We start from the raw sequence: 25442 nt of genomic DNA on the forward strand, positions 1-25442 counted from the left end.
ACTGGGCTCTGGGCGTTTGATCGCTGAGTCATATACACCTCCTGAAATAACTCTTGACATCATTGGAGGGTGGAGTACGGGAGGGACATACACACGGTTGGCATAATGGAAAGCTCACAGAAGTGCGTGTTGTTTTTGGCTTTCAGATTGGAAAAAAGTAGTATCAAGTAGAATAAATGGTCAAATCATTCACCTTTTGAAAGCATATCCACGTCATGGGCATTCAGCTCAACCGGCACTCACAACTCCAAGGTCATGGGTCTGATTCCCTGGGAACACACATGCTGAAACGTCAGTAGATGATATCTGCTTGTGCATTGCAAAACAAACACACTAACAAAAGAGACTGAAAGCAGAGATGATGAATAATACAGCACATTTGTCCCGCCGCTTAGCACTTGCTTTCAGCATTAATCTTCTCCGGTTGTGTCAAGGCTTTCGAAAAATAAACCAGCAGGTGTTTGAAGATTTCATGCTGATGGAACAAAGTCATATAAATCATATCAAGTGTTAACAGATATAGTATACAATAAACATGAGGTCTTCGGTAATTGCATTGTTAGACTTGATTTATTTCCTGGTTCTTACATGGAAACGGCATTAAATAAATGTTCCAGGTACAAAACAACATGACAAACCCAACATGAAGACATTTGGCACATTTGTTAGATCTTAACAAAGCACCATCTCTATAGATTTGTATAAATGTATTATATTACCCATGTAATGAAGTATTTTTATAAATAAAAACAGGTTTAAGTAGACAAGATATGATTAATGAGTTACTAATTAAATTTGAAGGAATTTCCTATCAAAAATAATTCAAGACAAAGGAATAAATTGAATATACATATTTCATAAAGTGGCACAAACCACAATAAGTGCATAAGACGTTTAGTGTTCAAGGTGTACACAAGTTTATCAACCAAACAAAATGTTACCATTTCAAATTTTAAATCCTATTTAGACCTATGCACATGAAATACTTATCATAAAGTCATTTGCTCAAGCAGGACCGCGGTGGTGCTTTTCATGTACGGATCCATTAAACTGCTAGCTAGACCTAGAGGGTTCACGTCTTTCAAGTGACCTCCATACGCATCCTTTTGACGCCTTTCATTTAAGAGAAAAAGAAAGGAAACAAAAAGAGCCCTACTACACTCATTAGTGTCCATTACCAAGATCCCTCCAGCACCCGAGTGCAATATGAGACTCATAACTTCAACCCAATACCTAAAAAAAAAACATTAATAATGCTCAAATTTTCCCATTCCAAAAAAGAAAACACCTCGCTAATTTAGCGCTCTTCTCTCTTTACTTTTATAACCTAAGTCTCCAACCATGATATGTGGATAGGGAGGTATCATTGTAAACAAATAAATAAATAATCATATTTCAGTAGATTTTAAAACTTACATTTTAATTCACTGTTAAACATGATGTGTGTATGTGTGTTTCTGTACCATTAGCTCCTCCAAATATTTCTGCCGCATCTGAAATCGCAAACTTCCCAACTGTTGTATAGGCAAACGAAGTAGTGTGTCCGAATTCACAGTATTCATAAAACAGTACGCCAATGGTGCCTGGATGACGTCCCAATTACATTCACACTATACACACATTGTTACTATCTAGAATAGTTTTTTCATTGTTAGCAGGTAATTACTTATTCAAAAGAATCACCTATTTAGAAAGTATGCGATTTTATATGCAGTCCTTCTCTGCCATGAGCCACACAGAAATATAGATCTGCCCCAAAAACATGCCATAGGTGCATGCAATTTTCTAAAACTTCTAACTCGCTTCAAAGACAACCCTCTGAATACCAGCCTTGAGCTTGAAATAAAACTAAATAAAAGACATTCATTTAATTACCTGCATTATGGTGTATGTATGTGTATATATATATATATATATATATATATATATATATATATATATATATATATATATATATATATATATATTATTTTTATTTTTTTAGCAGAACAAAAAAGGAGATAATTTAGAAAATGTGGATAGAAACAGGAGTTTGTGATGGAAAAAATATTAGATGTAAAGAAATGTAACATTCAGTGCTTTGGTGTTCATCTGCAAAACTTTCGTGTTCCCAAAGGAAAAATTGTAATTGCTTGAAAAACTTTTGCGTCCCCAGAGAAACAGTATGTTCACTTGCAAAACTTTTAAAGAAACTTTACATTTCTTTTGGACACCTTGAAAAACTTTGCACTTACTTGCAAAACATTCCCCCAAGAAACTTTACATCCACTTGCATTAGCACTGAAATACAGTATAGATTTTTTTCCTTCCACTTCATATCATTTCCACATATTATTACCAGTCTTGAGAGTGAACACAAAAGCATTGATATGTAATTTTTTCCTCTCATCTCATATTTCTTCCTATCATGTCCTACTTGTATTCCACGAAAAAAAAAAGTCAAGCAAATTTAGAAAAAAAAAAAAATTAAATAATATATATATATATATATATATATATATATATATATATATATATATATATATATATATATAAACATGAGGGTGAATAAATTATGATAAAATTTTCATTTTTGGGTGAATCATATCTTTAAATAAAAGCTTATAATGCCAATAGTAGTACATTTTTGTAGAGTAATAAACAATAACAAAACAAAAAAATCTGAGAATCTAGATTTCAAACTAGAATTTAGAATCTGAACAAAAAAGAAACCAGCGTGATCATCTCCTATTTATTCTCTAGACGACCAAAACCATTTTCGTAAATTGAGGCAGACAAGATCACGGCTTTAGAACTGTCACTGGTAACCAACTGAAGTGTCTCTCAGATTCTCCAATGAAGAGTTTCATTTCCTAATAGAGAGAGCCCCGGCCTCAGCCTGAAGACATTTCAAAAGCCTGCCAGGTGTAATATGATAGAAACCACTCAGCCTGACAATGGTCCACCTGCTGATGCACACAAATGAGAATTCCTGCGTGCTGCTAAAACTAACTGGTCACAAAAGCACGTCTTAAGAGCAACTTCCACTTAACTTCCATTTAATGTTACAGAATAAAGGCGTGAAAGCAGAGCAGGTTGACGCAATGATGAATCTGTAATGCATCCAAAATTGATACTTAATGACATGATTAAATTTGGAAGAAATCTAATATAGTGTTGCAGCTGACGCAAATCCTTTAATAAAATCAACTCTTGGCAAATGGACTATTTTTCTTGTGTGGATCTCAAACTGGGGATTTCTAAAAGAATGTATTAATGTACAGTACCCCTTCGATTTGTGTTTTAAATTTGAAATTGAGAAGAAATCAATTCCCTTCCAACGCCCAACTTGTGGGCACCAATTAAAGAGTTTTACCCAACAATGAAAACTCTATCATTCCAAGCCCGTATAATTGTTTTTCTTTTGTGGAACATAAAATGAGAAACGTTCTTTTCCCATATAATAAAACTGAATAGATTTGGAATAAGTGTAAGCGTTAAATGCTGACGGAATTTATTTTGGGTAAAACATTCCTTTGAAAATTGAATGTGCAAACAAGCATTGCATAAAATTACCCTTAAGAAATTATGGTAAAAGATAAAAAATATTACCCAATTTCAAAATTTCACTCCAAAACTATCACTAAAAAATAAATAGTTCAAATCAATGAACTACAAAAACTATCCTGAGTCAATCTCGGTCCAAACCACCAAACCATTAGATCCCTGACCAGAACATTAGATATTAGTTCTAAATGTTTGCATTAGATAAATGAACAGTGACACACTTGAAAGGTCCAAGATCAGGAGAGTTTAAATGGCACTGAACGTGGCCCCCGATGACACAGATTTGCTCATCATGAGCGGTACATGTGAGGGTCCTGCACCCTCTACAGCCTCTTCACCAATCAAACCCTGTCTGTGCAGATTCAGTATGGAATCAGCAATGATGCGGGCGGTTTTCTTCTGGTAGCCCCCTGATGTCACCATGAGGATAGGGATTCCTCGTCGCCGGGCTGCCCTGAAGATGATCTCATCTCTCTTAATGATACCCTGAAAGAGGGGAGAGAATATTTTATTATTCAGTGTTAAAGGGATACTTCACCCCAAAATGAAAAATTTGTCATTGATCACTTACGTCGTTCCAAACCCGTAAAAGTTTCACTTGTCTTCAGATATTTCAGATGAAAACCAGGAGGCTTGAGCGTATGCTCTTCTGTGCCAGCCGTGTCACAAGGATGTGCTGTTTTCTTTCAAATCAAAGCATAAATACAGATTTGAAAGAAAACAGCGCATCCTTGTGGCGCAGCTGATACAGAACAGCATACGCAGTATATACGGTGATATGGAGAGACAGAGGAGACACAGTTGACAAAGGAATTGTTGAATAAAGACGTTATTTTTGTTTTATTCGCATACAAAAAGTATTCTCATCGCTTCATAGTGTTACGGTTGAACCACTGATGGCAGATGGAGTACTGCTTGAGACGATGCTTTTCATACTTTTCTGGACTTGGCAGTCTATGGGACAGTCTCGAGCCTCCCAGTTTTCATCCAAAATATCTTAAATTGTGTTCCGAAGACGAGCAAAGCTTTTACAGGTTTGGAACAGCATGGGGGTATGTGATATGTAATGAGTAATTTTAGCAAAATATCAAATCGATCCAAAATTAGTTTCCTAACCAATACCTAAACCTAACAACTACCTTATTAACTAGTAATAAGCAGCAAATTTGTAGTTTATAGAGACAAAAGTTATAGTTAATGCTTGCTAGTAATTTTATAACAAGATGCTATAATAATATTAATTTAATAGCATTTAATAATGAAAATTCAATAATGTGTAAGTGAAATACAAAAATGTATGAAGCACATGGTCACAGTGTAACCTCATGTGCAGGCATATCAAACACTGTCAACATTTATATACTATATGATGTATGATTTTAATAAAAAGTCTTTCTTCTAATCTCCCTCTCCGAATCTACAAAATGAAGACGTTTTTCAGCACTACTGCTCATTCATCCTGAATAATTGATACAGAAGTTTATTGACCAGGCTAGAAAACCCTGCAGTCTCAGATCTGATATGGTGGACTGAAAGATAGAATGAGTGACAGCTGTACCTGTGGGGATATAGCCAGCCCTCCAAGAGGGTCTCCATCAAGAATGTCCGTGCCTGCATTGTATATGATGATGTCAGGCCGTATTTCATTCAGCGCCCCTTCTGAATGGAGCTCCACTTTCTGTAGATATTCCATGTCTTCTGTGCCCCATTCCAGCTCCACTTTTCGTTTAATCGCCCCTGAAGTCAAAAATGAAGACCAAATTAGGCTTTCATTACCTTAACTGCAGACAAAGGGAGGTAAAATGTCAGCAAACAGAATATATAACAGCAATTCAGAGTAGTTACGCTCAAATACTGGACAAAGAAACCTATTAAAATAACCTTTTAAAAGGGTTAGTTCACCCAATAATGTACATTCTGTTCCAAAAGTCATATGACTGTTTATTTTCCTGTATGACTTTTCTGCTCTCTTCAATACAATGAAAGTGAATGGTGACCAGGGTAGGCCAAATGTCTTTTGTGCAGTGTTGGGAAAGTTCACTTTCTACATTAACTAGTTCAAAGTTCAATTAACAAATTTTAAAATGAACTAGATCAGTTCATAGTTCAAACTACAAAATTTTGAACTAAGTTCACACAGTTCCAAAAATGAACTAGTTCATAGTTCTTTTTTCCATATGTTGCTGCGAGCTATTATTTTTCAAAATTATTGCAACAGCCCATATAGAATCACAGACAGCAATTATTTTATCAATTTTAACAGTGAAGCTATGCGTCAGATTTCATCTTCATTTCCAATTTTGAATCCTTATCCAACCAGGGTTTACATTAGCATTGAGGGGACAGCACTTCCCCCTTGTTGCTTTAATGCTTTGTCTCCCATTCTCAACGACCTTGTCATAAACATCATAAAATTCTTTTAAATGGTCATACGCCTTCTTGCTACATGCTGCTGTCACCTCGATGCCTTTTTTTTTTTTTTTTTTTTTTTTTTTTTGGTGACGCGCCACGCAGGCGGCGGACGGTGGTGCGACACTGGTGGCTGGTGTTGCCAGATTGGGTGTTTTTCCGCTACATATTAAAACCCGTTTACGGTGTGTTTTAGCCGGTTTTTCGCCTGGAAGGCTCTATAGAAATCTGGCACCCTATTGAACGAAGTTAACCTGAGAGAGCGTGCCGTTCACAGACACCAGAATGAACGAGTTGACAGAAACGTTCATCAGGCATTAATACAGCACGTTCAGTTCACGTTCGCCCAAAATATGAACGAGTTCATGAACTATCCTTCAATGAACGCGTTCAGGCACAACACTGCTTTTGTGCTATATAAAAAAAAAATCATAAAATCATATAATAGAGTTTTTAAATGTAAGTCATTAGTCAATTAAAACTGCTTGATATAATTGGTCACCATTCACTTTCACAGTATGTATTTGAGCGGCCATAACAGTCTGCAATAAATATTTACTTTTGTTTTCCACACAAGTAATACCCACAAAATATTTAAAAGATACAGGGGTATGAGGGTGAGTAAATTACAGATTTTTTTTTAAATTGCACCGGTTTAAAAAAATAATCTGGGGGAAAAGCCACTAAGGATTTTTCTGGCTTTTTTTCTTACCAAATTTGCTGTGGATGTAACTGCAAAGTGGTAACTATTTACTTTAAAAAGGTAAAACTAATGCAAGACGTTCTTTCGTTTATTTAAGCCTGGTTTAAAGGCAAATGGAGCACAATACCTTGCCTTCTCTGAGGCTTTTAAGACTTAATTAGTCTCTTGTGCCTTTCCAGGCAGATGAGAGGACTACAAATACACAGAGTAAGAAAACAGTGGTACATTCTCTTTTGAACCTACTGAGAAGTCACAGAGGGAAAATGGTTTAGAAAAAAGTAAGGCCATGTAAAACTTATCATGAGAAGCCAGGATGTGCCTTCAATAGAGCGAGGGGAAGTTTAATTCAGAATATTATATGTTTATAAAACCTTATGTTTAGCTGGTTACGGTACGTTAATGCATTAATGAAATCATCTCAGGTTTGACAAGTTGTCGCACAGTGTGCATTGAAGCTGATCAGAACAGCAATATTTCTGTCACTCCTACTCAAATGTTTGACAGAGCGAGTGCAAATAACGGATGCGTTAATTGACGAAGATTATAACGTGGCGATATCGGTGCCAGTTGAAGCATGTTGTCAGTCATTCCTTCAAACCGCTGTGGGTTTCTTTGATATCCAACATATCAATCAAAATATTTCCTAAAGGAAATATCAGTGCATGCAAGGCAGAAAAAGAAGACCAATCGCCATTCAGTAAGCAAATGACAATGACATCAATGGTCAATTTGAATTTGAATACCTTATCATTGTAAGCCAAGGCTTTTAAATGTTAAGATATTTGTACAATAAATTAAGCTCAAAAATATATTTTTATACAAATGGATTACTGTAACAAACACTGGCATGTCGATGTGAGAAAATATTTGTATCAGAAGCAATGTTTAAGTAGGCACACACAGATATTGTACAGAGAAGGTACAAATATTTTCACATCCCTTTTTGTTTTCATGCAAACTCTTCTTTATTTTTTTATATAAAGAAAGGTGTTAAGGTAACACTAGAAATGTGTATGATAAAAATAAGATACAAGCATTCAGTACAAGTACAGTAGCATGAGGGTTGCAGGACACTGCCCCCTGTAGGAGAGCAAAAGCGCTAACCGTCAGAAGGGTGACATGCATTCTTTCATTTCCTTTCATCTGCCTTCGCCTCAGTATGCCATTCTTTGAGAGTGTGTGTAGATATGCAAATAAAGGCTAAATCAGTCCGATAACCATGATCCCAATCGCTTCGGCTTCTCGTATCACTGTGGGACAGGATATCTTTACATAATCAGGATCACTTCAGATCCCCATTTACACACTCAAATGCACATTAACTCACTCTTTGCATATCCATCTCCTGGATAGATGTGGCGATTATAGACATCCATTATGTAAACGCGCCTGTCTTCCAGGAAATCCCGCTCGTGGCCGTTTCCCTGCAATATGCATCAAAGAGCAAATATAAGTTCATTTTATGTGGATTCCTGGTTTTGGACTAATAAACACAACTAAGATTAATGTTGCAGCAGGTTTCACTTACTACAGTCCAATAAATATATTTAATAAATATATGGTCTAGTGGTTAACACAAAAATGACTGGTGATTTTAAGAGAAAATCTGCTGAACTCTACTAACCAATTGTGTTATAATGAGCTGAAATTATTATATTAAATACGAATATTCAATAAGTCAGCGTGCAAAGAATAATAAGGGTTCAAGTCTATGGAAATCTGCAGAACCCAGTGGGTAAAATGCCAGCTTAAATGTGGCAAAAATAGAACATATTGTCTTGTTTTCCATAAAATAAAAAATAAAAAATACATTAATAATATATTAACCTTCTTCAATGCATTATCAAAATGATCAAAATCACCCCCAGTGTCAATTTCACCCTTAATAATAATAGTGATGATAATAATAATAATAATAATAATAATAATAATAATAATAATACAGCAGTAAAAGAAAATTTTTCATTAAAAAGCTTTGCAGTTAAAATTAATAAACTTGGTTTTGCTTCAAGTAATTTATCTTTTTTTAATAATTTTTGGGAATTTTGTAGAAAAGCGACTAAAATAAAATAATTATTTTTGCATCCTCTTCTGCATCTCCTTGTATCCCATGTTGACAGAGGGCAGGATATTTTGGGTAAAGATATGTATTTCACAACTTGTATTTCATGTATTTTACAAAACTGTTCACTCCCTCAGCTCACAAAAATCTCAAAACCGCTTGTCAACAACAGTTACTATAATACAGTGTATTGCACATGTCCAGTGCGAGTGCAACTGCATTTGTTTTTTAAATTGAGCATGACTGACAGCGAGAGATGCGAAGATGAGCTTTCCCATAGCTCTCCTCTGCTAAGTGTTGAGCTTTGTGTTCTGAAGACATAACATTTCCATCTCTCCTCATTCCATCCTCCTCTTCTGTCACATACAGTGTCACTTTTAATTTAAAACTGCTGCAAGGCCCACAACTCCTGTGTATGATTCCAGCCTCTTATTCCAAAACAGCCCTGTCTCTCTGCTCACAGCGACCGTTAGCCAATTACGAGACTATGAACCACACGTTAGGGACACATTCACATTCTCCTGTCTGCACCATCTGTGCACTCAACCAACGAAACCTTGCTGCTGGCAAAAATATATCCATGTAGCAATTTTGAGTTTGGTCCTCTGAAATCTAACAGGCAGCTTACATGAATAATATATACAGGAGTGATTACTGAACATGCAGGTGCCCTTAAGTTGCACTGATGGTCTCTAGTAGAGGTGAACTGTTACAGAAGGGTAATATTATCTGATGCGTCAATGCTATTATAAGACCAGAGGACAGAAGGTACAGTATTCCTGCATCAGAGATCAAGTCTGCAATCACCTCGGAACTGGAACGCCCAACGGCTTGTTTACTAATATAAGCACATGCTGGAAATGTCAGATGGACCATTTCATTGTTTTCATGTAGATTCACCCTCTTCAGTTCGCTACAGGCAATTAAAGAGGTGATAGAGATGCTGTTTGGATATATGAAGATATTTTGATGTCATGAACTATAAAAACTGAATCTGAAAGATGCTAAGAGATAAGATTTTGTAAATCCACAGAGTCATATTGACTGATAAATGCTGCAGGTCTTGGAGATGAGCGGGAAATTGATGTCTGACGAATTACACAGACTGGCCTGGCAAATATTATGCAGGCTCCAGTGGCACTTAAATGAAAACTTGCTGATATTTCATTGTTAACTAAAAGTATTCAAAACTATTTCTGTTAACTTAAAGTTTTTTTATATTTAATAAATAATACATATAATTTAATATATTAAATAACAGCATATAAATAACACAACAACAAAAACAATGAATGAGAGCAATCCTAGGATGATTTGCTCTTAGGCCATTTCTTGATTCTTAATGCCTTGTCACTTCTCCAACTCATCAATTCAAATGTAAAAAGGATTATTTTTTTCCCTCATTACATTTTTTTAGACAAGTTACCCCCCCAGTGTAGCAACTTAATCTGCACATTCACATTTCTGCAATGATTTTTTTTTAAAGCTCCTGAAAGCGTGGTGTGCTTTTTTATTGGCCAGCTATCCGGTGTATTGTGATTGGCCAAACACCTCAAGCATGTGACAGAAATGCAAACTTCACATGCACCTTCTGTCTTGCGGACTTACAATGGCTACCGTGTGCACATGTCCGTTAAGTCCACGAGACCGTAGGGTATCCCATTAATCATTTTAGTATTCAGAAGGGTGCTCGCGAGCGCCCCCTTTGCAGCCGTTTAGGACCCATGATCTGCACTTCTGCCAAGCCCACACTGGGGCGAACTTCGCGGCAGACTTCTACCCGACAGTCAAAGCTGTATTACATCATGAAAGTGCATGAGGGTGCCCTTTAGGACAGGACCACAGCGTCTCCAGGACATGGTGGAGGTGGCAACAATACTACAGCAGGAATACAAGTTACACTTTATTTCTTTGCATAAACATTTGGGAGCTGTTATGCAAATCTTTCCACACAGTGACGTAGACGCTGGGGTGTGTTTAAACGAGGCGTGGAGGTGTCTTAACTTTTAGAAAGAATTTCTCTTTAGGTTTGAGACTTTAGCCTTTGCAACTTTACTACTTAAAAAGCTTATAATACTCCAAAGACAAAGGGAAACTTTTGAGTTGACTTTAAGTCATTGTTGGGTATGTAACATTCAGTGGTGCTAACAACTGCTTTTAGCTTTTAGAATCCCTTATATGTCAACTCATTGTGCAGATACTCATGGTTATTAGCAAACACTTATGAATTCATATATGCAACTGTTGTTGCCTACAGAGACCATTACATGGCATAACTTTAAGCCTTTAATTGGAGCTTTAACGCCAACGTCTCCCCTCTCGATATTTTCACAGCCGTTAAACCCAGCTGAGACAGCGCTTTGAGGTACATTTATATGCCAACATAAAGATTCCCACCTTTGTTCTGCTTGTGTCCCTCCATGAATTATTCACCCAGCAGTGATATTGATCTGATCTTGTTGGCTTAGTCGATGAGCAAAAGACTATAATTACAATCAAGCCACACTTAAAAATGCTTATACCAGTTTTGTGTGCTACTGTAGCACCAAAATTGATCAGGAACAACAACACCTGGGTCCGTGAGAACTTAATTAATAGGCTGGGCTCATTAGCACAGGAGGTGACTCATTAGGAAGGAGAGTGCAATAAACTGCAAATATAAGGTAAACCTGTTGATTTACACTAATTAAAGGAAGGATATTAAGCCGTATCATTTCTTAAGCACCAAATCAGCATATTACAGTGAAAATTCAGCTTTGCCATTTTAAAATATAATTTGAAATAGAAAACAGCTATTTTACATTTGAAAAAATTATTTACAGTATTATTGTTTTTATTGTATTTTTCATCAAATAAATGCAGACTTGGTGAGTGTGGCGAGTGGGGTGGGGCCCAGAGCCGTGGGAACGGAGCGAGGCCGTTGGAGTGATTGGAAATGAGCGACACCTGCTCGATCCACCGGTCTCGAGTCCCACGGAGGAGATGGAAGGACATAAAACAGGAGCGACGACAGTGAAGGACGAGAGAGTTTTGTTTTTGTTTGTTTGTGGCAGTCGTTCGTGAGGGGCTGCCGCGCTGTTTTGTGTTTATTTTATTATTAAAGCTTTCATTTGATTGTCCCAGCAAGATAATTATTTAAAAAAAAAAACTTATAAATGCAATGTAATAATAGCTATATATATATAGACATCCCAACCTGCAAAAAGTCATTTCAGGGAGGTATCCCGAAGGGATGTCTGTATATATGACGTGGGCACTTCTAATTACCGTGAATAGTTATATATTACAAATTATTCCGAATTTGTAATGCACTTTAATTTCCCATCAATGGGTCAAAATGCACAACAGAGCTGTATGCTGCTTGAAAGACGTGTGTGTGCTCTGATGTAAACAAGCATGTGAGAGGTGTGCTGAATGAAAGCACACTCACTAGTTAACTATTTTAATTAAAAAACTTACCACAGATATACAAGTTTATCACTAATTAAGACAACAAATGTGATCACAATTATCATTCAAAAAAAGTAAAAAAAAAAAAACATTGGACCCATTTTATATTAAGTGGCCTTAACTACTATGTACTTACATTTTAATTAATAATTTAGTACAATGTACTTAGTGTACATACATGTTTTTACATTGTACTTATATATATATATATATATATATATATATATATATATATATATATATATAAAAACTGCATGTAATTACATCTTTATTTAATTTCTGTAATTACATTTATAATTACACTGTTGACCCATACTTTACACCTTAACCCACCCTAAAACTTACCCATACCTCCAACCCTCTCCCTAACCTTACCCCTATCCCACCTCAATAGCAGCAAAAGTGTTTTACAATACAATATGAACACTAAGTAAATTGTACTTATTTTTTATGTAAGTACATAGTAATTAAGGCCACCTAATATAAAGTGGGACCAAAAATGTGTGTGTGTGTGTGTGTGTGTGTATATATATATATATATATATATATATATATATATATATATATATATATATATATATATATATATATATATATACTATATATACTCAGTTGTGGTTGATTATGATTATTTCAACACCTACTATGCTCGACTGTAAGAAAGGGACAGGATTCAAGCACACTAAATAGAAAGGGACAGGATTCAAGCAGACTAAATAGAAAGGGACAGGGTTCTGGCACACAGTACCAGAGAGAAGTAATTTTACTAGAAGATCAAGTAATGACATCTTAATAAGAAAATTATGAGGTAAAATGAAATGAAACAACTATGGTTCACCATAACATATTTTATATGAAAATTAATGGAACATTTTCAGTTCATTTCATTTTTTTTCCAGCAAAGATCTTTCACTATAGGTGTCATACTGTATATTTGCTTTCTTGATTCAAATTGTATTGCAAAATTATAAAGCACCAATATTAACCTGAAACATAAAGAATTACGGATGTCTCTTTGCAGCTGATTGCTCATTTAGAGCTCTGCTTCTTAATTCAACTCTTAACCTCAGAGTCCTTGGTTGTGAGACAGCTCTCTTTTTCATTCTGTTATCTAATCAAGCACTTCCTCGTCTCTTTCGTTTCATCCAGCTCTCCTCTCGCACGGGTGACCACGCCGTCAAACCAAATATTTTCTGCTCACCTTCACAGTCCCCAATGTCCACAAAGAGACGCTAGATCGCAATGAACATACATTCTCACAAGTGATTAGCTGCTTTGGTGTTAATTAGTTTGTAAGTCAGTCTATAAAAACACTTGTGACCAAGCAAATATCAAGATGATAAGGATAAATCAATGACTGGCATATGGCTGTTATCCATGTGAAGTATACATCATAAAACCTGTAATTTAGGGAGAATGATTAAATAAGGTTCTTATTTTATTAATGAGTGGGATCATTTACTATCTCAGTACTGCATAGGTTATGACATATTCTACTGCTCCTAAGACCAACTAAGTGGCTTCTTACAATATTCATATCTGGTCTCTAAAGGGGTCATATCATGCTTAATTAATATAAGTTTTTTTATTTATTTTTTTGTTAAAGATTGATATACATTACTTTGTAAACATACTACAAGTGTCAGAAGTGTCACAACTTTAATATTGTGAAATATTATTACAATTTAAACTCAAATTTACTATTTTAATATATTAATAATGTAATTTATTCACATGATGCAAAGCCTAATTTTCATCAGCCATTACTCCAGTCTTCAGTATGACATGATTCTTCAGAAATCATTCTAATCTGTTGATTATGTGCCCAAGAAATTAGACTGAGATGTATTGTTTAGGATTCTTTCATGAATAGAAGGTTCAAAAAAGAATCACAATTATGTGAAATATTAATGGGCCCAAACTTTTGAATGAAAGTCATTGAAACATATTAGTCCGGTTCTATTTTATATATTTTATTATTTTTTGAACATTATATCTAATTAAAGAACTTAACCACCCATATGCTTAGATTAGCACAGATGTCTTAAAAACATAGCAAAAAAATAAAAATACACAAAACACACACAATATGGTAATGTAAAACTTTTGGGGGGATAAGCCAACTTCTTGTAAGTTGGTAAAAGAACTAAACAACACAAAAAGCCATTACCTCATTACACACTATAAGAGCATGTACAATATCATAACACACTTGACAACCCAAAAAAGTAGCATTTCTATCATTGAGTAGTGATTGCCATGGCAATCATCCTAATAACACACTCAACAGCCAACACTAACGGAGTCATGACAACAAAAGAAAGCATGTTTCAACTGCAGAAGAGTTAAAGCTGTTGCATATAAGTAATCAGAGTGCAGAGTTATTGATTTCGCCTCCAAAAAGAGGGTATTATCTCGTCTACGTCGTCAATTCCATTGACTGACAGAGTGGAGTTGAAAAAGGACTGCTCACCTGATGGGCGTCTAAATCGATGATGGTGGCCCTGGCAACTCCTTCCACCCTCTCAAAGAGAAACTGCAGAGGGAAACACACAAGGGAGGCAGTTAGGTTGTGCCTGACAGAGGAACAAATTGCAGAGAGGTTTGTGGACTTCATGACATAGCAACAATCTGAGAGTGGAAGGAATGTGGAAAACAACAAATCAATGGATGAGTTTCAGTAAAAAGATGGTAGAAATGCGGAACATTATATCTGTACCCATGAGTCTATGCAGGATGGTTTAATGAAACTCAATGGCTGGATTGTAAAAGATTTAATGGCATGTATTCCTAATATCTTTAGTCTGTTTATTTTTTTTAAATAGAATGAAATTATATTATTTCTTAACTATACCAAATGGCAACTATACCAAATATGATAAGCGAATCCACAACCCAAAAATTTACATTTACATAGTAAAAATATTACAGCTGTTGAATAAAAGTGTTAAAGTTACAGTAGTAAACCAACACTATCACCTTATTTAGTTTCTCATGCAATTAAAAAACTCCACCAACTACTGTATATGCATTTATAGACTACTTTCAAAATCTAAATTCATTTAGTTTAAATATATAGCATGATTTTTCATATTTGTTCATAAAAATACATTTTTAAGTGAATTTGGATAAAAAGGGTTAAGTAAAATATTGATTAAATCTAAGCAATATTAGATTTTGACCTTGGTCATCACCATTTCACTCAGCAACTGGTCAAAGATTTCAACTGTTTTGACTGCCATGTTATTCATAATTAATTCATATTATTTACAACTCTTTTAGATAGCTAATACATTTCTTATAGAGGCCCATTTAGCAATCTCTAATGCTTTGATGCAAACATCTCACCTTTATCGCTAGTGTGATGTCAGCATAAGCACAAAAACCTCCTCCTTTGTCACTGGAGCAGTGGTGGAAGCCTCCTCCTGCAAAAAGCAGAATAGAGCCTTAAAAACAGCTCCGTGCATAAAAATGGCACCTGTATTCCAGTGCCACCAGAAGATTTCCATCTGAATGTTACTACAAAATGAGGGTGATTGAAAGACTAGTTTTTAATTAGGATCGTATTTATACATTCAGGTAACAGATCCCATCTGTCCTCCCATGACTTGACACGTTTAGCCTCATTAAATGACTTTGCACTCAGGAAGCTCCTCTACAGGAGCGGGCCGGTTGCTGATTAGCATTTATTGCTTATTCACACGACCCCGCTTGCTGATTCACACCTTTCAATTACTGTGCAACACCCTCCAGAGAACAACGCGCGCATTTGAATGAATAGTCGTCGGTTGTCTATTAATGTTTAGCAATGCAGAGGCAAAGAGTGGCTCTGTTTCTCAGAGGCAAGAAGGAAGTGGCTGAGCAAGCAGGAGCCACGTTTTTTCTCCCACTTTCTTCAGAAAAGAGGATGAGAATAGAATAGTGAATGCAATGATACATAGCCATCTTTGGGGAATTTTGAATGAAGTTATCCAAAGAACAACACTGTTACATATTAATATTGAAGTGTTCAAGGCTACCAGTGGAACATGTCTATTTTAAATATATATTTTAAATAATAATAATAATATTATTATTTATTTTATGTAATTATTTCCACTCAATGTCAGTTGAACAGTGACAAAATTAGAGGGAATTTGTTGTGACTAAGTAATATCAGGATGTTTGAGAATCAATAGTTTGTCTGAGATGGAATCAAATAACACAGCAAATTCATAAGCCACAGTAAAATGCACTTATTCTCCTGGCAATTGTTTTTCGAGTGATGATTGGGAACATTAGGGAAGAACTCACCCACATTTATTGCCCATCCTCGATCCATTGCAAGCTTTCCAGCCTAGGTAAGAAAAAAGCGAGAGAGAGAGAGAACACTTTACTTTCATGGTTTCATTTTCCAGCTGGCATTTTTCCCCTATCGAGTCATCAATAAATGAACAGAAAAACAGAAATCTGTTCATATGCCGGATAAATCAAAAGCAGAGTAACTTGGCGCTAAAGCTGAGGGAGGATACAACATTATCTGAACTTCTTTCATCTCTGATTATAAATCCTTTCAACTGCACACACAAGTTCTGTGCATATATGGTCTGCTGATGGTTTAGGAGGGGTTTTGTGCAGCTTTTTACATAGCCTGTGATTTTCTTATATTTAAAATACACTCAGTTTAGTCATTTATTTTAGTGCTTTCCTCATATATTCTTTCCTTTATTCACATATCTGTCTCCTATCTAAGTTTTGCATTACTGTTATTATGAACATAAGGGAAATCCAATCTATCGAAACACATTTAATGGCAGAGGAATAACAGGAAACGTCTTTAAAATAGCGCTTATATCACAGCAACCGTAATCCATTTGTCTATCACAGATAACGCCGTCTTCCAAGAGTGGCGCATTCCAATGAGTTTTGCAATAAAAAGAAAACCTGATGCTGCTTTGTTGAAATAATAATCAGATTTACACTCGTCTTTCAAAATAAGACAAGATCATGTTTAACTTTCATCATTTCTTCTTTTCAAAAGTAATCTAGTTGCCTCCACAAGTCTTTGCAAGCTCTGAGAACTTAGCACTGCAGAACCATTCAGAGTGGTGTAGCCTTAAATAGGATGTGTTGAGGGACACTTTCCACAAATAGTATATTTTTTGCTTTTTTATTCCTGAGATGTGTGTGTGTGTGACACACACTCTACCATTGAAGTCATTAAGGTTTTTTAATGTTTAGAAAAGAAGCGTTTTATGTTTACCAAGGCTGTATTTATTTAATAAAAATCAATTAAAAACAGTCATTTGGTGAAATTATAAAATTTTAAAATGACCGTCTTCTATTTTAAGGTTTTAAAATGTAATTTATTACTGTGATGGCAAAGCTATATTTTAGCAGCCATTACTCCAGTCTTTAGTGTCACATAATCCTAGAGAAATCATTCTAATATGCTGGTTTGATGCTCAATAAACATTTCTTATCATCATCAATGTCCTGGTGAGTTTTTTTTTTTTTTTTTTTTACAAACATCTATTAAAGACCTTTTCCAAATACAAACAATGAAATATAAAGTAGAAACTACACAATATTATTTCTGATATGTGTTGCTTATCTATTATGAATTTGCTTTGTTACACACTCTGAAATACCAACTAATGATCATTTTAGACCAGTTTAACTGATCTAGAATTGATATACAGCCCAGTACACTCATGACACTCTCCTCTGAGTGCATTAAAAGCTACTTTCAGTCACTCATGAAGTAGAGTGCTACACTGAGAGGAGAGCTCCACACATATACGAACACGAACATGAACACACACACACACACACACACATAGTGCTCTTGAGCTCAATCCCTTGGCTGCAGCCAGTGCATGGCTTTGCATAAGGAGAAGGTTATCAGTGAGCCTAGAGCCCTGAGCTGCTCCTAGGAGGCACAGCTTAGCTCAACTCTTTCTCCTGCTCTCCCTCTCCTCTGGGTTTCTACTGATAGGGTATCCATCAGTAAAACTGCATCAAAAGTTGGAGTCTACAATCATTTCAATCAATTTCAAGGACCAGAGTGCGTATAAATTTACTCATGATTAATATTGTATTCAAATCCGGTGCTCTCAATGAAACATGGCAACGTGGAAATAGTCTCTATACAGGCCTCAACAAAATATGGATTTTTGGGCCAGTAGTTCACAATTCAGTTCAGCTGATATATAAATACACACAGAAATGGAGAAAAGTACACCAAGGATGAATTAGTTTGATCAAATATACACTAAATACAGCAATACTGTGTAATATTACTGCAATTTAAAAACTGTTTTAGATTTATATACACACTATTTTAATATACCATTTATTCCTGTAATGGCAAAAAAAAATAAAAAATAAGCAGCCATTATAAATGTGTTTTGTTTTACAGAAACACTTCATGTCAGCTATAATGTATCCCTGTTGTTTAGACTTTTGCTGGAATATGATGAAATACATTGCAAAACATTATTGATTTTTTTATACCAACACTTTCCAACTGATGCAAAGACACTTGACAAATCCCCACCTGCATTTCATTTCACTCTCTAGACCCCTTAGCAGTGTATAAGTATATAGTAAACACAAATCTACAAAACACTGGGACAATGATGACTCAGTTTCCTGGGACACGAATAGAATTCGCTCACTCACACTGGCTCTGGGCCATGCTTATTTTTAAATGTATCCTCTTCAGAATCTAAACACGGCTCATATCAGTGCCATTTCTAGTCAAACTACCTAAATGACATCACGACCGCTCTGTGTGAAAAGCATCAATTTATATAAACATCCACCGCCACATTCTGCATCTCTAAACTCAAGCTCGACCGCCCTGTTTGTAACTGAAGTAGTGCTATTAAAGCAAAGACAAGTGTGCACATCTGATCTCATTCATAATCATCACATTAAGACTCTGATAATAAACAAATCCACAACAACAGAACAGAGATTAATGATACGAGTCTGCCCATTATGATAATTTCTCCCAAACGCCCACAATTACAAGGCGGATGTTGTCTAACCTTGAACTTCCTTGCTCACTACTTAAGACGGGGACGGCCCGCACATACTCCCATGTTCCCTGAACCAGAACCACAGCTCCATCTAGCCTGTCGACTGCTGACTGAAATGGGAGTCAATTAGCAGGCCGTGAGAAGGGCTCAATGGGAGGTATAATTATGTTCTCGGGCTGAGAGGGACGTGTGGAGCACACTCATCGTGAGTTCGTCTGCTGCGCAGTGCAGTCTGTCAGAGCGCATATGCACTGTGGAGAACACCTGGCCTACCGCAAAGTAATTTACTGCAGTCTTTTACATCCCTGGAATAACAGGGAGGACAGAAAGTAGGGAAGGACGTCCTCAAGATGGTACTGCAGCTAGAAGATTAACACCAACGTGCCTTAAAGGAATTTTCTGGGTTCGGCTAAATCAACAGCCTTTTTGGAATAATGTTTGATTGAAATGTTTTGAAATGTTTGTAATGATTACCATAAAAATTCATTTTGGCTTGTCCATCCTTTTCTTTAAAAAGCAAAAAAAAATCTGGGTTACAGTCACAAAGAGGCACTTACAATAAAGGTGAATGAGGCCAATTTGTAAACATTAAAACACTGCTTTATTAATAAAGACAAAAGGAGTAAACAATATGGGTATTAACATGATTTTATTATGAAAAATGTGTCTGCTAAGTTGCATTTCATAGTACAACATTAGTCAAGTTTTAACAGAAAAAACTAAGAACGTTAATTGTCTACATAAATTTACAAGCTCCATATTTCTGTTTTTAAATCATTGTAAGTGCTTCATTTTAACCTCTGTTTGCTTTTTAAAGCAAAGGATTTAAAAATTATTAAGGTGGCAATATAGTTCATATAATGCCAGGGTGCTATAAATGTTTATGAAAACAAGCCATTAAATGTATTTTTGATTTGTTGCATTTACACAGTCTCTATTGCTTTAACAATTTTAGATTCTGTTCAAATCAGTGAATGATTTTTAAAGGAACTGGTTTAGTTGTTCTGAAGCTTCAAAAAGACTCATCCTGCCATTACATTAGCATCGCAGCAGCGATTTTTCACAAGCAAGCACCTATAACATTTTCCTAAGAAAATGTAAATCTCAATGACTACTATTATTAAAGATAAATACTATGATGCAAACTTCTTGGTAAGAATACCAAATGTTCATTGGGCAATTCTCAGTTGTGTTCTCATTGTGCGCTTATTGCTTAAGTTTAAGCAAATCAAATATTTAAATACAACAATTTAACCATCAGAAAGCATTTCCTACAGAGAAAACTGTCATGGGCTGAAGTGCACAAACATCCAAGCAGGTTATTATGATCCAAAAACAGAAACCTCCTTTGAGAAATAAAACACTGAAAACTCATAAGGAATTAAAGTAGCATTCTCAGCCTTTATTTTTTGTTTCTTTGCTTAACTGCCAAGCAGGAAAGCAGCAAGTAATGTGTCTGCTTCTATGATAGCTTCAAAAGAGGCTGTTTGTGTTAATGTGGTTGTGTTACCTGTGAGAAACTCCTCCGAGCGTCTCTATCACAGATGTTCAGAGCCTTTCCTACCGGCTGTTCCTCCCCAGGTTATTTCAACTTATGCCAATGAGAGGCCCAAACTAGGCCCTCACAAACAACTTTCTGTCACCAAATGTTCCTATTTCCAAGCAAAACTTTGAACAATACTCCATGGAGTTGGAGCCTGAGCAAGATGATGACTCACTGTATTACATTCTCTGAGCAGTATAACACCTGGTGTTGTACAAAACCTACTGAAAAAATCCTAAAGCAATGTGTACATCATTTCTATTCAAATTTCTCTGTGCTACTTGCTTGCAGCATAAACAGAGAATTAGGAATAAAACCCTGTTAAAGCTTGTAGAATCTTAAGATCTACAGAAACACACAAGATGGATAAACTGAAGGGTTTTCTTTTGACTTTCTATTTGATATGTAAGGATGTGTAATCTATCAGAACCCTATTTGTATTGTATTTAATACAATGTTTTGCTGCTGGACAATAAAAGCAAATTGGGCAGCTATAAAACTTTAAAATCAAGATTTTTTTCCAGATTTCTTTTTTTTCTTGCAAATTAATTTTAAGCCCTTATTATTATAACAGTACCACTGGGAACTATGTTTTCTTTTAAAATAGACAAGGTCTACATTGTAGCTTGGAAGTCAAAAAAAAAAAGTTTATTATGAATTCATAAATTACCTATATTATGTATGTTTTAATCTCATTTCTGGGTAAAATGGATACATGAAACCTACCATAATGGTTCCTCCCGTTTGTGTCCGCAAAGGTTTTAGAACTTTGCGCTGTACCAGGAAGTTGGGCAGGAACAGGACAGGTGGGATTTCTGTGATGGTGGCAACCACCAGCGACCACTGAGAGGGAAGAAATCACATGCACGTTTTTTCAAGGTAAATGATCGTGCTACTCTGGGTCTAAATGACAATGACTATGCCTTCTAAATTCTAATTAATAAATATTGACATATTATTTATTTGTTGATATTGTGTGAAAAAAAAGGATGCTATAAATCACAGAAATCAAAACAGAAAGCTATAGGGGGGATGATGGTGGATTGTACAATACATCAGGTTTCCAATCTTGCTCTGGGAGTGAAAAATGGGTGATGCTGGGGATAAAATTTGGTGGAAATGCAAACTGGTGGCAAAATGTTAAAGCAGGATAAATAGACTGTACTAATACATATTACAGAGTGAAAAAGTGTGAAGCAAGTACAACAGATTCTGCCACAGTAGAACTCAGATACCTCTCTGGAGCCCTCCAAGATAGCGTTCTGCATGCATTAAGGGAAAGAGAGAATACATACATAGAGCCGATTTAAAGGGTGACCATGAAGCTGAATGATAAGCCTTCATAAGTGAGAAGAAAGTAGTGGAACTCAGCTACATTACAAGCGACAACTGAAGCAAAACATGCATCACCAAATATAGATTCAGGAAATCGAACGCCTAATTTAAAGGAATACGTTCATTCCCAAATGAAAACTGTCATGTATTTACTCACCCTCATGTGATTCTATGTGCATTTCCATGAACACAAAATGAAAAAATCTGTAGAATCTTCAAACTTCACTTACACAACGGATGTCTCAAAATTCCACAGTGCATTACGCCATTCATTCTAGCTAAAGATGGGTAAAAATATTGATTTTGTGATTAATCGTGATCTTCATTACAGCAAGCTCGATCGGCAGCATTCCCGTATTGCTTTTCAGCAGCAACGTGTCTGTACCGAATCCACAGTACCAAGGCAAAATCAATTGAATTTGATACGATAAAAAGGGCCATATGCTGTACAACAGCAAGAAAGCACTTTTTTTCCTTTTGTTCTCATGGCTCACACAGTTAACATACAGTTCAACTGTAGATTTCTCAGACAAATGACTCTTCTTATTTTTTGCGAATTTAGTGAATAACACAGCACAACCAGTGTAGTCCGATTTATGACCCCATGAGTCTTCTGAGTTGGTTCTTTTTTAGTGAATTACAAAATGCAGCTCAATACAAGAGAAAAAAAATGGGATTCTTTTTAGTGAATAAAACAAACAACACAAACATCATAATATGATTCACTATCGAGTCTGTGCTGTTTAGAGGCTCATAAACATACAGCGCAACTAGTGTAGTTCCATTCATGAACAATTGAGCCAATGCTAATCATTCAATAGAAAACTTTTTTGATACGATAACTGAAGAGTTTATACCGTTGTTACAGAAGTTGTACGCAAGAAACTATTTAAAGTTTACTTCGACATTCACACTTGACATCAGTTTTGGAGTTGATTATTATACAGCTCACAGTTCTGGAACAACACAAGGAATAATTACAGAATTTTCATTTATGTGTGAACTGCTCCTTTAAATTTTCCTCACTGTGCAGACTGCATGATGGGGCAGCTGACTTATGGGTGCTTTAGAGCCTTTTGGCAGACTGCAATCTTTGCAGAAGACTGCGAACTGATTGATTTGGATTGAAATAAAGGTCTGCTCGGAGTAATCCAGTGCAATTTGCTATTGTACACTTCCTCTGTGCATCACTGGCTCATTGCTGGTGAGATGAAATGAGAAGTCTAGATGTCTTTTTGATAAAGGAATGTCCGCACAGTCATAATGGGGCTATAATAGATTAAAATTGATTCTTCTTTTGGCACTGATCTCATAGAAGGTCTACAATAAGTACATTTGCAGTTTATCGCAAGCCGGGTTGGGGTAAAGGACAAACCAATTAGAAAATCAGAATTTGGCTTTTATAATTGGTTATTTGTATTGCTTATAGTAACCTTTTGCCATCAGTATATGGAGTTATGGGTGCCAGGAAAAGAAGTGATAACACAGTACATGGGTACAGTAGACACTGCATCTCTACCTTGAGTCTGTTCAGGTAACGCGCAGTGTGAACGACAAGAAGATCCGCCTCACTGGCCTCCCTGGCTAGAACAATGATCTCATCGGTGATGAACTGCTCCTCTGGAAACAAATCAATGTATCATACGAAAGCAAAAACTAATGTGAACACTAATATATGATAATACATGGTGAGCTGTGGAAATTCAGCACATTTTCAACTGTTAAGTGAACTAATGAGGAAAAGAGCTTGCACTGCTGACTAGTTTATCTGAAGAGCTGCCAGAGTTACACTTTGCCCCTGACCTTGCAGCAGCAGCTGAGAAGCCAACATCCTCTTGCTCCTGTTCCCAAGGGGAGTTCAGCTTCCCTCATTATCTCTGCCTCACTGATTGCTCCTCTCTCTTCCCTTCTCTACATCCCTCCACCTGTACCTCCCCACCACCCTCCATTCCTGAACTGACTTGCAGCTCTTTGATTTCCCCAATTCTTTTTTGTATCATATTTTATAGATCACCTTAGGTCAGAGTGCCTGCCTGGCAAACTCCACCTGCATTTTTGCTGCACACCTTTTAAGAAGCGAATGACCTTGCCCCATTTGCCAGCGTCAAAGGGGTGTAGCTTTTCCAGACCCATGAAGGTGATGTTGTACTCTGGGGAATAGACAATCGGCAGGCATGACGCAGGGACCTCTGCGTAAAGTTCAGTTTGGTGGGAACTGTGGAAAGATGAATATGTAACGTAAACGTAATGCAGCATATAAGAGAGTGTAGATGCTAATTGTATTGGTGTCTGTAGTTATTTTGCAATAACATTTGAATGTACATTATACTTCATTTCACATAACAAATGTGGAAAAATTACATTGGGTAAATTTTGAAAACAATACCTACCCCTTCTTTCCTCCTGAATCTTCTTTTTTTGACATTGTGGCCACAGCATACCAATTTTCAGCTTGAAACGCATCAAATAACAGTATTAGTGGAAAACTGTCACTATGGCACTGTTTTTCTGTGAGGACTCTTCTGTAAGCATTTGCTGCGTTTTATGGTTGTCATTCGTATACAGATAGCCTATATTAAAATGCAATTATTGCTGCCAATAATGTACATACATCTTTATTTGTTTACGTTTAGTATTATCAAACTTATCCTTGAAGTTAGGAAAAACTACAGATCCCAGATTGCCATGCCTGCTTTGCGCAGGCGCTCTAGTAATTTGGAAGACGCAACTGTGCAGGGAATATTTTCGCTTTAGAATATCCTTCCCGAAATCTCCTGATAAACAAAACCGAACTAACGCGACGTATTCGTTGAAAGATACAGCCGGACCCTTTTGATTTGCTTGGGGGTAAAAAAATCACTGTAAATGTGAAATCGGCACGACTCACCTGCTAGCCATTTTATATTTCTCTTATTTCTACGGTGAAATTATTCGTCGTCTAGGCGTTTTTTATTAGTAACAGAACACTTATTAACAATCCTCTTAATGGATAGTATTGTTGTTTCTCTTGGACATTTGCAGACAAGAGGTTGGTGCGCATATTTAATCGTCTGCTTGTAGTTCCTCCCTTCCTGAAGGACAGCTGCGCTCCTTACGCACGCGTCCCTTGCTACGTCATACTGACAACAATGCTGAACTCTAAATGTATAAAATTCCTTTTTGTTAGAGTTAAACTGAGATGAACACGAACAACATAAATACGTTATTCAACACTAATCCATCAATAATATTAATTCAAATGACACTGGTATAAAAGATAATGAAAGGCAGTATTTTGTGCATTTTCCAGGGCATCAAAGGGTGAACCAAGACACCTTGGTTATTGTTCAAAATAAAAATAAATTAAAAAGCATTGAATATTAATCCTTT

General features: G+C 36.1%; 2 protein-coding genes across 2 annotated transcripts in view; one reads left to right on the forward strand and one right to left on the reverse strand.

The window, feature by feature from the left end:
• The window catches only part of LOC127968178 (CMP-N-acetylneuraminate-beta-galactosamide-alpha-2,3-sialyltransferase 2), a 310280-nt gene that overhangs the window by 19630 nt on the left and 265208 nt on the right, over nt 1-25442 (forward strand). The gene's annotated exons all lie outside the window — the stretch shown is intronic.
• Nucleotides 552-25157, reverse strand: hdac11 (histone deacetylase 11). Its single transcript, XM_052569173.1, has 11 exons — nt 24961-25157; nt 24464-24524; nt 24140-24288; nt 23593-23693; nt 21465-21581; nt 16464-16506; nt 15519-15595; nt 14644-14706; nt 7986-8082; nt 5105-5283; nt 552-4032 (listed from the first exon to the last, which is right to left on the reverse strand). The coding sequence occupies exons 2-11, from the start codon at nt 24496-24498 to the stop codon at nt 3793-3795; spliced, it is 1101 nt and encodes a 366-aa protein (XP_052425133.1). The 5' UTR covers nt 24499-24524; nt 24961-25157; the 3' UTR covers nt 552-3792.

Source organism: Carassius gibelio, chromosome B11, assembly GCF_023724105.1.
Source record: "Carassius gibelio isolate Cgi1373 ecotype wild population from Czech Republic chromosome B11, carGib1.2-hapl.c, whole genome shotgun sequence".
Lineage (NCBI taxonomy): Eukaryota > Metazoa > Chordata > Actinopteri > Cypriniformes > Cyprinidae > Carassius > Carassius gibelio.